This window comes from Pestalotiopsis fici, assembly GCF_000516985.1.
Source record: "Pestalotiopsis fici W106-1 unplaced genomic scaffold PFICI_Scf_2, whole genome shotgun sequence".
NCBI lineage: Eukaryota > Fungi > Ascomycota > Sordariomycetes > Amphisphaeriales > Sporocadaceae > Pestalotiopsis > Pestalotiopsis fici.
Genome location: NW_006917092.1, coordinates 119,111 through 132,390, shown reverse-complemented (window position 1 = coordinate 132,390; position 13,280 = coordinate 119,111). Strand labels below are relative to the sequence as shown.

Sequence of the window (13,280 nt, the reverse complement as noted above, 5' to 3'; positions counted from 1 at the left end):
CTTGTCCCTGTCCGAGGTAAATCTTCGCTTTGATGTTGATCAATGTTTTCATTTCCAGTGCGAGCATTCTATATTCAACCTTTGTATCCAAACAGGCACCTGAGAGAGGGGATGAACTTCCTACAGGTTACACTATTACAGGTTGGCTGAACGTGGCTTGCGAAAGAAGAGCGGCAGCGGCGGTGGAGCTCCGCTATTGTCCACATGCCCCAGATCATTTCTAGGGGCACTCAGTGCTGTCCACTCAATTTAGCTCAAGCCACTTGATACACATAACAACTCGTATTCCATAATAGGTACTAGGTGATCATCCAATACGATACTGATGCATGCATTGATGGCTTGCCGCATCAAGTGAGATAGATTTCCTCGAGGAAGGTCTTTTGTCTTTGTTGGCCAACCTATGAATTTCTAGTGTAATTTCTATAGGTAACAGACCCACCTCACTGAAATAATTGGACCAAGTCGGCCCAGCCATGTCAATGTCATCTTTCTTATCGGCCAAGTCTATTGTAGGGCAGCACCTAGGCACACGTAGAGGAGTAATCCCATTGCTGGTTGCATCTACACGATTCTATCTTGCCGCGTTCGCCATGGCATCTTGAACTGCATTAACTAGTGATGGCCCAATCACCCATACAGATCGACTCTTGCAAATCTGCACAATGAGATTCACTAGATCAGTCTCGCCCTGAGCCAATGTCAGGTTGAGCATATCCGCATCAAATGACCACAAGCGACGGGAGGCAGACCCTGGGCTGTGATGAAGGGATCGCTGTTTGCTACTCTCTGTCACTGTTTCCAGGATAGAATTCAAAATAAGGATGCTCGAACCAAAGGAGCGGCTCGTCAGCGTGCCATTGCATTTGTTCAGCTTTTCATAAATGTCAGCAGTTGCCACATGCAGCGTACGCCAGACAGTCAGGAGCAGTCGATAGCTGGCTGCCGTAATCCAAGGTGATTCGCGTAATGCCAGTCTTGCATCAAGCGCAGCAATGGCAGATAATGCCTCAGTCAGATCGTCAATGACAGCGATCATGCCATCGCCTTCATCGTTCCGCTGCTTGGCTGCATGCGTGGTGCGTTTAAACGTGACGTAGCTGTCCACGGTGAGATGCGTGGCGGTAACCAGACTAGCAAACACTCGGTTCTCCACGATGCCGCCGACTAGAAGGTCGTCTGGTCGACAGAGACTCAGCTTGAGCGACCAAGTCAAAATCTGACAGGCATGCCAGACTGACTGATCAGCCTCAAGCGTCGCTGAACCCACCTTCTCCTTTACTACGGCAGAGAGCACGCTGAGAGCAGAACAAATCTGCCGCGTTTGGCTTTGTGTTAGGATGTGAAATGCAGACGGGTCAGCAGGGCTAGGCGGAAGCTGGTAGTAACATCGCGTAAAGTCCTTGACCAGCGCGTCAAGATTGCTCAAGACACACATCATAGCAAATGATGAGCGGGCCAACATTGCGAGCAAGCTGGCGTCCTGTGTCTCTGATAGGAGTGACTGCGTAGCTGTGGATAGGAAGCCCTTGAAGGAGCTAGTTGTGGCCCGAGGCGAGCCAGAGATCATATTATAGTCATGTTGGCAGCGACGCTCATACCAAGCCTCGGCCGTCTCCGCTTCCCATAACGACTCGGCTAGAGGCAGTTCCCAGAGACATTCGACCGTTGAGATCAGGGGTCGGATATTGGCGCACGAGAAAACGTGATGGTCTAGAAGGAGCAGCGTGTATATGGAGAGTTTCAATGACTCTTCACTGATGTAGATTTGCCACTGCTCGTACGCCTCCACAGCCTGAGCTGCTTCCGAACTTTCTGCCTCCATCTGCGGCCACACAGGGGAGTTTGCCGAAGTAGCGACGACTTGCTTGAGAAGGCCAAGATCTCTTACAGCCTGATGAACATTAGATAAGTGTCTGGTCTCTGTGATACGGAATTTCGGCATGGTGGGATGCTGCACTTACATCAACCAGCGATCTCAGCATCTTCCGAACTCTCTCTGCATGCGAGGCATTGTCCATAAATGCACCATAGACAATGTGCAAAAGCCATGACTGCATCATCCATGTCTTTCGTAGCTCTCGCCAGTCATAAGATGCCTAGATGACTGTGAGCAATCTATTCAACTCTTACCGGGTGGGAATGCTCTGATGAACTTGAGGACCGGAAACCTACGCGACGATTGAGTTCATCAACGCCCTGACGCCAGAGACTCTGACTCTTCTTTACACAAGCGGCTTTGGCATGTCCGAGGCCGGGTGTCTCAGCCGAGTACAACAGGCCGATAGCGACGATAATGTCCACTAAAAGCTTTGGTGGTGAGGATGTCAAAAATGTCGAACGATGTACAAGAGGCAGCGCTGGGTGGAAATATTCAAAGTAGGCGTTTACATGTATGTCTGTTGAAGACATACCGTCCCTTGATTCGTACAAGATTAGCCTAGGCAATACATGGGGGCTGGCTCGACTCTCTTGACAAGTTATTCGACTTACGGGGATGTGACAGAGTCGAAAGCAGTCCTTGCAACGGTTGGTGCATCATCCATATAAGTCGGCATGGAGCCGGCAGCCGACGTCACATTTGCTGCCGCTGGTGCTGGCGTTGCACTGTTTGAGGCCAGACAAATCGTACCTGGGGACACTTGAGTACTACCAACATCTCCCACGGGCTCCGGGTTGCGGTGCGTTATAGAACAGCGTTCAGTGTGGCGCTTGCAGACATCTCTGTAACACAGGGGAATTGGTCAGCAAGTGATGGGAAACCACACCATGACTACACAACTCAAGGGTATCATGTCATTTTGTACCTCCTAGAGAATCGACATAGACAATGTTGGCATTGGAATATCCTGCGAGTCTCGCCGCCGTGGCCTAGGAAACCGAACAAGCCCCTGCGTCAGCATGCCGATACGGACAGGCCACCAGATCAACATACGAGTTCTCTTGTGTCGTTGTAAATTTTCCTTTGAACAGGGTCAGTCTCGATTTTTGGCAGCCTGGGTAATATGTCCCACCTACACTTCTTGTAAAGGTCTTGGAGCAGATGTTGCAGCTAAATGGCCGATCATTGGAACTCATTTTAAGGCGAAACAAGATCTGCTGACCCAACGGAATCCGATGCGGAAAGTAGTGTTTACTAGCGAGCAGACCTCAATCGAGTGTGCGTTGGAATCGACAGGATATGCTAAGAATGGGTTGCGATGGCATTCAAAGGTTTGGAGGCAGTTGGAGAACACGGAGCTGGGCACAGCACAGTTGGAAGTCTCCCAGCGGCTTTCGCAGCCTACATAGTTGTCACCGGTAGGCACTGGACATCCCTGGAGAGTGCGCCACCAATCGACTAATAGCCGCTTCTAGATACCTGTATCTACGCTGAAATTTGAGCGTCCCACCCAATCAACTTAGGCCCAATCCCGATAAGGCTTTCCTGACTCCAGGTATTTTAGTCACCGGAATCTACAGAGTCCACGGGTACTACATGACTTGACTGTGGTGCGGGGCGACCATTGCTAAAATCAAGTAATCGTCGTCACTCCTCTTTTTTTCCACCGATCGCATCCTTTCATCAGCTCATCCGGACCTCTGCACTTTGTCTATGGACTCTGCCGTATATTGCACATTGTTGTGGTTCAGTCCTGCCAGCGAGATACGCGAGTTATCGGCCATGTATACGTGGAAGCTCTCTTTTCATTGAAATGGTCAGCAGTCTGTTCTGAACATAAGATAGGGAGGGGAAAGGAAAACAAGACGAAGAAACTCACTTTTCAAGCTCAACACGCGATCCAGAGGCAATCCCAGGATACAAAACATCCCCTTTTGCTGAATGATGCGCTCCCACTGCCCCGGCGTCTCTAACTTTACAAGCGCATCGTACAGCCCCTGCCGCATGCCGGCGATTCGGGAGCTCATGGTTTGAAGATTTCTTTGCCACTCGGCGCGGAGTTCGACGTCGCCAAGAACAGCCGCCACGATGCGGGCGCCAAAGGCCGGCGGGTTGGATATTTCGCTGCGGACGAACTGGGCCAACCTGGATTCGACGGCCATTGCGGCGGAGGGTGTCTGTGTGACGAAGCTGACTAACCCAACACGCTCACCGTAGAGGCCCATATTCTTGGCAAAGGATGCGCAGACGGCCGCCTCGATGCCCATGTCGTTGATGAAATGCCGGATAGCAAAGGCGTCCGTGTCGTAAGATCCGGAGGTGATGCCCAGGTATGCTGCATCGAAGAGCGGGAACAGCTTCCGCCGTTTAGTGATTGTTGCCATCTTCCGCCACTGGTCCTCGCTTGGATCGCAACCACTGGGATTGTGAGCGCACGCATGTAGCACAAAAATGGAGCCAGGTTCGGCATTTTCAAGAGTCTGCTCGACAGAGCGAAAGTCCAGTTTGCCCGTTGCCTCGTCATAGTACTTGTAGCTTTGCACATTGAAACCGACAGCCTCAAAGACTTGACGATGGTTGGACCAAGTGGGTTCTGTGATGTAGACCGTGTGAGACGGGCCCAGCGCCTGGTAGAGCATCAAACCAGCCAAGTGCAAGGCTCCCGTGCCGGACAGCGCTTGACACGAGGCCACCCGCCCCTCGGTCACTGCTGGCGCAGACTCGCCTAACATCAGCTCGGTCGCCAGGCCTCTGAAGCTGGCCAGACCCAAGATTGGAAGATATTCGTGGTTGGCGTCCCTGATCTTTTCCTTGGCGCCTTGAATTGCTGGCAAAATCCATGGGTCACCATTTTCGTCCTTGTACGTGCCTTGGCCGAGATTGACCTTTTGGGCACTACGGTCCGCATTGTAATGCTTGGTGAGCTCAAATATCGCGTCAGGCGGTATGAAAGTTACGTCCTGGAAAAACTCGCAAGGCGGCAACCCGATGGAGCCCATCTTGGCGGTCTTGATCACGCCTCGCAGTGCTTGAAGCTCAATCTGATAAATGGATACCAAAGCTCAGCAAGTCAATGAAATACAACAACCAGCGATGTACCTAATTGCTGTTCGAGTTTTATGGTGAGTATAAGAGATATTTCAAATTTTTACCAAGCATTTGATATGCTTTGATTTCAGTATCTTAGGATTACCATGCAGATGGACAGAGGATTAGTCCAATGCTCCGGGTGGCGCTCCACCTCCACTTGCATCACCGATTCCATCTTCGTCCTCGATTACGAGAACTGACTGACTACCATGGTAGCACACGGCTCAGGAAAGAATGCACTACGTGCAATCGTTGGTCTATAGGTCCCGCGACGTGTTATGAAAACCCAGCCTCAACCGACGCCATAAAAGTCATCCACCGTCATCAGGTAATGATCTGCCAAAGTCTCGACCGTAGCCAAGCAAGTCAATATCCTCTTCCATTCATCAGAACCTTTGATCTTCCTTGCGCCTTCCAATATGACTGTCGGCATTGCCACCAAGCCGCCTTTCGGCGTGTATACGCCACTCGTTACCTTTTTTGCAGAAGATGAGTCCATCGACTTTGGTGCTATGGAGTCCCATGTGCGGCGCATGGCTGAAGCTGGAGTAGCAGGTCTTGTGCTACAGGGAAGCAATGGCGAGGCGCCACACCTGGACCACGAAGAGCGACAGACAGTTATTAGCAAGGCCCGCGCAATCCTCGACGCCAACGGCTATAACCAAGTCAAACTCATTGTTGGTTGTGGCGCTCCCAGCGTCCGGGAGACTGTGAAATATATTGCAGAGGCAAATGCCGCTGGAGCTGACTTTGCGTTGGTCCTGCCCCCGGCCTACTGGGCACCTGCTATGACCCCTGCGGTCGTTGAGAACTTCTTTGGAGCAGTAAGTCGATGATTGCCTTCTTTTTCAACCTTCATCATGTGGAATAGGTGCTCATATTGAATCAAATGCAACAGGTTGCTGAAGTGACAGAACTTCCATTTTTGATATACAACTTCCCCACGGTAACCTCTGGCATTGACATTTCTTCGGACTGTATTATCCCGTTGGGCCAGAAATATCCCGGCAAGATTGTCGGATGCAAGTTGACTTGTGGCAACTTGGGCAAACTGCAGCGCGTGTGGTCGAATCTACCAGAAGATGATTTCGCCGCTTTTGCCGGCAAGTCGGATTTCATGCTTCCAGGATTGGTAGCTGGATCCAACGGTGTCATTGCAGCTCTTGCGAACGTTGTGCCCAGGACGCATGTCCAACTACTGAGCCTGTGGAGGGATGGCAAGGTCCAGGAGGCCCGACAGCTGCAGTCCAAGTTGAGCAATGCCGACGGCGCGCTGCAAAAGGTTGGAGTGGCCGGTGTCAAGGCGGTCGTCTCTCACTTTTTTGGCTATGGTACTGGCAAGGGTCGACGGCCCTTGGGTACAGCCAGTGTCGGAACTTTAAGTGAAGAAATCATGGGGCCCATTACCGCCCTTGTAGATTTGGAAAAGTCCTCTTTGGCTTGATACAAAGATGATTTGGCTCCTTATTTACGTCTCACCATTTATGAACCCCGACATTTTAACATTAGAACATCACGCTTGACAGCAAAATTTAAAACTTATCATCACGATGCAGGGTGAGTGAAGGACACAGGACATTATCAACGCGTACATAGGTATTGAACAATTAACTTGAAAAATGCTATAATTGCGTAGTTCAATGAATTGATCATGTATGTAGATGATTGTCCGTATATATTGAAAACATTCGATATGTGCGGGGTCGACAGCAAGCACTGCGTCTTCTTTCTCTTTTCTCTCTCCTTAGGTCCGTCGCCTCTCTTTCTCCACGGACGATAAAATATTTCTCAGATTTCAAAATATTGAAATTTGTGGGATCGTGTAGGCGGCTAGCCAGCCAGGATGCTTCTCTCGGCATCACCCCCAGGTCCAGAGATGGAAGGATTTGTATGCCATTATTCCATCAATCGAAACACGTCAAATCAATCTATCAAAGTCCTACTGATTTAGTTCCAGAAATTAGCGCTCGATACCTAAGTCTGGGGTACCTAGATAGGGGCAGTCCACATCGTGGCGTCGCACGAGCGAGTCACGCCGCAAGCAGCTGGGGAAGGTGGAGGTGGAGGTGGAGGTGGAGGTGGACAATGATGAAAGTGGAGGGGGAGTGACGGCCAGGCACTGGACTTTTTGCGGTTCCTCGTACTGTCGTCCGATGATTGAATGGAATGGTAGCTTTACATGCACATATCAATGCTAGAGTTTATAGCCAGGTAGCAACAGCGAATTTCAGGATATCACTGCCTTCTTGTATCTTGCATCTGTCCAACCCGCAGTCTCACGAAGATTTCTATCTTCATTGAAACATTTTCTTCGCGGTGCACTTCAAACTAAGAACTGCTCGATCTTTTAACAGACAACTGAAAGACACACATACAGATTCGCGGACATGGGTTCTCTTGGCATCACTGTGGATGCTGTTCCCACTAGCAAGCTGGCCAACGCCAAGTCAACCGCAGATATTCAGGTTCAGGTCAAGTCAGCCGACATGGCTGACGATGCGCCTACTGCAGAGTATAAAATCATTGAAGAACCTAGCAGAACTAAACGGCAATTGCGTGTTCTCTGCGTCGGTGCTGGGGCAAGCGCCATCAACTTTGCTCACGAGGTGCAGGAGAGTAACCTGGATCTGGATCTTGTCTGCTACGAAAAGAATCCCTCCATTGGTGGTACCTGGTACGAGAACAAGTACCCTGGCTGCGGCTGCGACATTCCATCAGTAAACTATCAACTGTCCTGGGCGCCTTCGACAAAATGGTCCTCCTTGTATGTCCTCCCTACTAGCCAATCGAGAAGAAAGCGAAACAAGCAATAATCATTACTAACTGGGTATTCACAGCTACTCAAGCGCATCAGAGATTTTGGCTTACTTTCAAAACATCGTCGACAAGTATGGCCTCATGCGCTACATCAAGTTGTCACATCGTGTCGTCGGGGCATTTTGGAATGAAGAGGAAAAAATGTGGCACGTAAAGATCCAACGGGGAGACGATCCAAATGATGTCATTGAGGATAAGGCGCATGTTTTCATCAATGCCACCGGCGTTCTCAACAAGTGGAAATGGCCTGCCATCAAGGGTCGTGAGCTGTTCCAGGGCCCCATGCTGCATAGTGCCAACTGGGACTACTCGGTTGACCTCAAGGGAAAGAAAGTGGGAGTCATTGGTTCGGGCTCGTCAGCAGTTCAAATTGTGCCCAGTATTCAACCGAGTGAGTTAAATGGATTATTACATTTCGGCGCGGTTCGATCTTGCTGACGTTTTGGTGAAATCAGTTGTTGGCGAGATGGAGTGTTTCATTCGCAGCCCCGGCTGGGTGACGGCTGGCTTTGGCCAAAGATTTGCAGGCAAGAATGGGAGCAACTTTACATATTCGGAGAAACAAAAGACGATCTTGGCCGAGAATCCCCAAAAGTATCTCGCCTATCGCAAAAAGATTGAGTCCGAGCTCAACTCGCGATTCCGCTTCATCTTGAATGGATCCCAGGAGCAAATGGACGCCCGAGCAGTAAGAATATTATGTCTGATTACGTGAACATGGGGCCGTTATACTAACTGAAAAACTCTTTATGTAGTTTGCGGAGAAGGAGATGCGTCGCAAGCTTGCCTCCAAGCCCGAGATTGCTGACCTTATTGTCCCCAAGAACTTTGCTGTTGGATGCCGCCGCCCGACCCCTGGCAACGGCTATCTCGAAGCCCTGTGCGAGGAAAATGTCACGGTTGTGCCTACAGCCATCCAGGAGATCACACCAAAGGGCGTTCTTACCACTGATGGCGTTGAGCATGAGTTCGACGTCATCGTTTGCGCCACAGGCTTTGATGTTAGCTGGAAGCCAGCCTATCCCACCATTGGTCGAGACCAGAAGAGTCTCAGCGACGAGTGGCACAGCCAGCCCAGCACTTACTTATCCATCACGGTTCCTCACTTCCCCAACTACTTGATCTTTAACGGGCCCTATGGACCCTATGGTCACGGTAGTTTCCTTCCCATTACGGAGCTTCTGGCCAAACATTTTGTAAAAATCCTGGACAAGATGTCTTCTGAGGGGGTTACTTCATTCGACCCAAAACAGGAAGCTGTCGATGACTTCATTCAGCACCGCCGCCAGTTTCTCCCACGTACCGCATGGTCATCTCCATGTAGATCCTGGTTCAAGCAAGGCACCGTTGACGGTGAAATCATGATGTGGCCCGGCTCTCGTATCCACTTTTTTGAGACTATGGAAAACCCGCGTTGGGAGGACTATAATCTCAGCTACACAACAAGCAACCGTTTTGGCTATTTTGGAAATGGCTTCGCTGCCCGAGAGTTTAGTGGGCAGGATTTGAGTTGGTATTTGGGCATGCTGGAGGGCGGTGACATGCAGCCAGAGCTGCCCGATGAGGATTTCCTTGACTTCATGGTCCAATCAGCGGAATAAATGCTGTCGGAATGGTTCTTGCAATACGTACTCCAGAATCTTGGAACGGATGCTATGTATATATTTAACTGACGAAAAGGTCAAGATGCCAAGATACTCATGACGGTTTCTCTCAAAAAGTAAGCCGATTCACGTAGATGTCAAGTGAACGAAAAATGCAACGAATTCAGTAGGAGACTAGGTACCTACACAAGTAACCGGATATTTGTGCACTGATGCGATATTATTTTCAATATTCCTCAGAATCTGTACAAATTTATTGATGTTCGAAAAGAATGAAATAAAAAGGAATATCTCTTATCATTTTATCATACAATTTCTTTTCTTTCTCTTTCACAACCATTATTCCATTAAACTTTTCTCATGGATACATTCTCAGAACTGTAGATTAATCTATTTCGTTGTACGCAGACTTTGGCTCAACTATTGCATTACATCATCCATATCTTAGAATAATCTCAATTCATAGCTAGCTAAAAAGAAAATAAGTTCAGTTCAGGTGAGGGTCACTGGTACCATTCGCCACCGCCCCGAAAAGGAAACAAACACTACATAAAACAATATAGCCTATAGTTCTTTACAACGGTCAAGTTGATTCAAATGAATGTAGGGTACCAGTGTAGGTATGTAGGTATACTCAAAGAACGTAGCGGAAGTGAGGTTGCTCAAAATCAGTGAGACCCATAAACTTGGCTCTCTCAATTTCCTCAGTGACTTGGGCTGTGCCAGACTCTTCCTGGACCCGATCTCTACGTTTGTTCTCTCGAATGTTGATGAAACGGATGACAATGAGCACACACGCCGCAGCGCCATACATGATTGCCACCATCAGCTTTCCGCTATGATATTCCGGAGCCTCGTTAGACCGGAAGGTCTGGGGCCCGATCCAATTGCCGGCACCGTATGCGAGGATTTGCAGCCCGTTCACGGTGGCCTTTTTGGTATATCCGAGAGTGTTGTTGGAGATCATTACCATGACAAGCCCCCAGGAGGCACCGGAGACGCTGATCAAGTAGTATCCGACGAGCAAGCCAGCCTTTGCATCTTGAGGGAGCGTAATCATCAGAATGCCGCCCAACATGGGAAAGAGAATGGCGATAAACGAGAAGAGTGACCTGTCCTTGTACTTGTCGGAAAGCCAAGTGAAGAGCAGTTTGCCTCCCATATCGAAAATACCGGACGGAGCGCCCAGGAGCAACGCCATGCGAGAACCGAAGCCAAACGATGCAATGGTGAGGGAGCCAAAGGTCGTGATGCCACCGTTGGGGATGTTCATGAGTGCCGAGAAAAGGACATAAAGGTAGGTACGGGGGTCTCTGAACGCCTCGAAAAACTGATTCCATTTCCAGGTGCGATTACCCATACCCTGGAAGTTTCCTCGAATGCGCTCAACGGCAATAGATCTTTCCTTGTCGTTCAAGAAGCGTGCGTTCAAGACATTGTCGGGCATGAACCAGAAACAGAAACCACCAGTGACAGTAGTCATGAGGCCCAGGATCAGGAAGAGAATTTTCCACGAGGCAATAGCAGCATTGGTAACGCCAGACAGTCCATAGCCAACAGCCGCCATGATTATGAGCGTGATACCGTTGCAGGCTAACCAGTAACCAACGCGACGGCCTTGCTCATTCTGCTTGTACCACATTGAGGTGACAATGACAAAGGCTGGGGTGACTGTAGCTTCAAATACACCCAGGAAGAATCGAACGGTCAGGAGGCCACCATAGCTGGAAACGACGGCATGTAGCGTCAATACAATGCCCCATAGTGCGACATTGATTGATGTATACAATGACCGGAACTTTATATGCGTGCACGGACCAAAATGCATAAATTTTCAGTTCCAATTACCACTTTCTAATTACGATATCTCAGCCACCACGGGGTTTACGGAACTAGGAATAAGCTTATTTTAACCGTTATCTAGTATTTTATATACTACCCCTTAGCTTTTTTAACTATACGCAGCCGGTTTGGGATAAACTGGATTAAGGTATTAATTAAGTCTATTTTTATCTCCTTTTACGCATTTTAAATTAACTTTCTCGCGTATATTTCGTCGGCAATATTTTTTTAAGCTTTAAAAAAGCAGGTTCTAATTTACGGATTTGCTTTTTTAGTTCTTATTATACGTATTCGATAGGGTTAAAATCCGGGCTATAAGGTGGCTATTTAATAAGCTCTACCCTTTCGTCGGATAGCTATTTTATCGTACGGTAACTTTTATATACTAAAGCGTTATTTTAAACGAAAAAATCGCTAAATATATATAGCGGAAATAGGCCTTTTTTAAAGACCTTTATATACGATTTTAAGCTTATTCCTTGGCGCGGTATATCCGGATTTCTTTAGCAAAATATAATCGGGGACCTTCCTTCTTTTTTACGGTTTTGCTATATTATTCCCTAAATTATTACGGAGATTTTCGGCTTTTTATAGCTTTATATATTTATAAAATCGGGACGGAACCTTTCGCTTGCTAAACGGAAAACCTATTAGCTAGGTTTCCCGGATTTATTATATACCGTATATTCGTCCGAAAATAAAGCTCGGAAAAGCTTACGTAGCTCCGCCGGTTTTAAATATTTTCGTGCGAAAACAAGCCTAGCCGTAGCGTTTTTTTCCGTAAAAAGGATCCTTTTAGCCTTTTTTTAATTTTTAAAATAATAACGTTAAAAATTTTTTTTATAAGTTTTCGTATAAATAAAAAAGGCGCTCTTTTTAATAAACTAGGAATAGGTATCTTCCGGGTATTTGCGGGCAAAAATAATTAAATAGCGTTTTTCCCGGAAAATTATTTTATATTTCCTTATTCGGCGATTACTAGTTTTCTTAATATTATTTATTTTAATATAAACAACAATTTCCGTAATGGTTTAACGCTATACGGTACTAAACGCGTCCGCGATAATAATATACTTTTTATTAGCTATAGCGGCACCGGCAATAAATATACGGGCTTTTTTAAAAAACTCCCCGTTTCTCTGGCGATTTCCGGATAATTCGGTCCCAAATTAACGTAAAATAGTCATTATTATAATATATAATATAAAAAATAAAAAAAAGGGTGGAAAACGCGTTATTTTGATTATAGCGCGTCGATTAGCGTGGCACGGATATAAAGTTCCGATCTCTGTACTTGGCAATGGGCAAGCGACGGAGCAAGTATGTGGTAGGAAATCTATGTTGCACCATGTTAGACGAGTCCAATGCGAGCCTATAGTATTTGACCGACTCACTCGTATAGGATATAACCAGCATAGAAGATGCTAGAGGCCCAACTGTACTGCTGCGAATTCGGATCGAGATGCGTGTCCTCACGGATACCCATCAAGGACGCATAGTTGAGACTAATCTTGTCGGCAAACTGAATGGCGTAGATCCAGCACATCAAGGGCAAAATATACATGTCAATCTTTCGCAAGACTGACGCCTCCTCCTCGGGGGTAAAGTGAAGCACCTCATCGCCAGCCACAGCCATGGCAGGGTCGACATCTTTGGGTGAGGTCTTTACATCATCAACAGAGGCCACGCCCATGCTGGCGATCTTGGAGATCTCTGGACCTGAATCCGTTGGCTCTTTGCATGATTCCACTTGGTCGCTCGGAGAAATGGGCTTGGTCGATGCCATTGTCAGGTACGCTGGAGCTCGAGTACGACACGAGGGATTTGGCGCTGCCGTTGACTGAGTAGAAAGAAGGAAGCAATAAAACGGTGTCGGCAACGCTGTTGCGGCTGATGCGCGGTGCTCTGATGGCAACAGAAACCACTTAGAGAATGTCGTTGGCTCGAGTTGAGGTGGTTGCCTCGAGCGTCCCAGGAATCCAGCCAACAATACCACAGGCTATATCTGTGTTTCCGACGCTCCCAATCATCAACGATAACACGCG

At 48.0% G+C, this 13,280-nt stretch overlaps 6 protein-coding genes across 6 annotated transcripts; 2 read left to right on the top strand and 4 right to left on the bottom strand.

Moving 5' to 3' along the window:
- Positions 1 to 574: 574 nt before the first annotated feature.
- PFICI_02157 (uncharacterized protein) lies at positions 575 to 2,558 on the bottom strand (the record flags this gene model as incomplete). The annotated part of the gene is made up of 4 exons (XM_007830738.1): positions 575 to 1,894; positions 1,965 to 2,099; positions 2,176 to 2,419; positions 2,494 to 2,558. 4 exons carry the CDS (start codon positions 2,556 to 2,558, stop codon positions 575 to 577), a joined length of 1,764 nt encoding a protein of 587 aa, XP_007828929.1.
- A 1,012-nt stretch (positions 2,559 to 3,570) lies between these two features.
- PFICI_02156 (uncharacterized protein) lies at positions 3,571 to 4,881 on the bottom strand (the record flags this gene model as incomplete). The annotated part of the gene is made up of 2 exons (XM_007830737.1): positions 3,571 to 3,683; positions 3,762 to 4,881. The coding sequence occupies 2 exons, from the start codon at positions 4,879 to 4,881 to the stop codon at positions 3,571 to 3,573; spliced, it is 1,233 nt and encodes a 410-aa protein (XP_007828928.1).
- A 510-nt stretch (positions 4,882 to 5,391) lies between these two features.
- Positions 5,392 to 6,416, top strand: PFICI_02155 (uncharacterized protein; the record flags this gene model as incomplete). The annotated part of the gene is made up of 2 exons (XM_007830736.1): positions 5,392 to 5,796; positions 5,871 to 6,416. The coding sequence occupies 2 exons, from the start codon at positions 5,392 to 5,394 to the stop codon at positions 6,414 to 6,416; spliced, it is 951 nt and encodes a 316-aa protein (XP_007828927.1).
- Positions 6,417 to 7,359: 943 nt separating this feature from the next.
- PFICI_02154 (uncharacterized protein) lies at positions 7,360 to 9,390 on the top strand (the record flags this gene model as incomplete). The annotated part of the gene is made up of 4 exons (XM_007830735.1): positions 7,360 to 7,736; positions 7,810 to 8,180; positions 8,245 to 8,477; positions 8,545 to 9,390. The coding sequence occupies 4 exons, from the start codon at positions 7,360 to 7,362 to the stop codon at positions 9,388 to 9,390; spliced, it is 1,827 nt and encodes a 608-aa protein (XP_007828926.1).
- A 637-nt stretch (positions 9,391 to 10,027) lies between these two features.
- On the bottom strand, positions 10,028 to 11,221 carry PFICI_02153 (uncharacterized protein; the record flags this gene model as incomplete). The annotated part of the gene is made up of 1 exon (XM_007830734.1): positions 10,028 to 11,221. The coding sequence occupies one exon, from the start codon at positions 11,219 to 11,221 to the stop codon at positions 10,028 to 10,030; it is 1,194 nt and encodes a 397-aa protein (XP_007828925.1).
- A 1,271-nt stretch (positions 11,222 to 12,492) lies between these two features.
- PFICI_02152 (uncharacterized protein) lies at positions 12,493 to 13,021 on the bottom strand (the record flags this gene model as incomplete). The annotated part of the gene is made up of 2 exons (XM_007830733.1): positions 12,493 to 12,571; positions 12,630 to 13,021. The coding sequence occupies 2 exons, from the start codon at positions 13,019 to 13,021 to the stop codon at positions 12,493 to 12,495; spliced, it is 471 nt and encodes a 156-aa protein (XP_007828924.1).
- Positions 13,022 to 13,280: the final 259 nt, after the last annotated feature.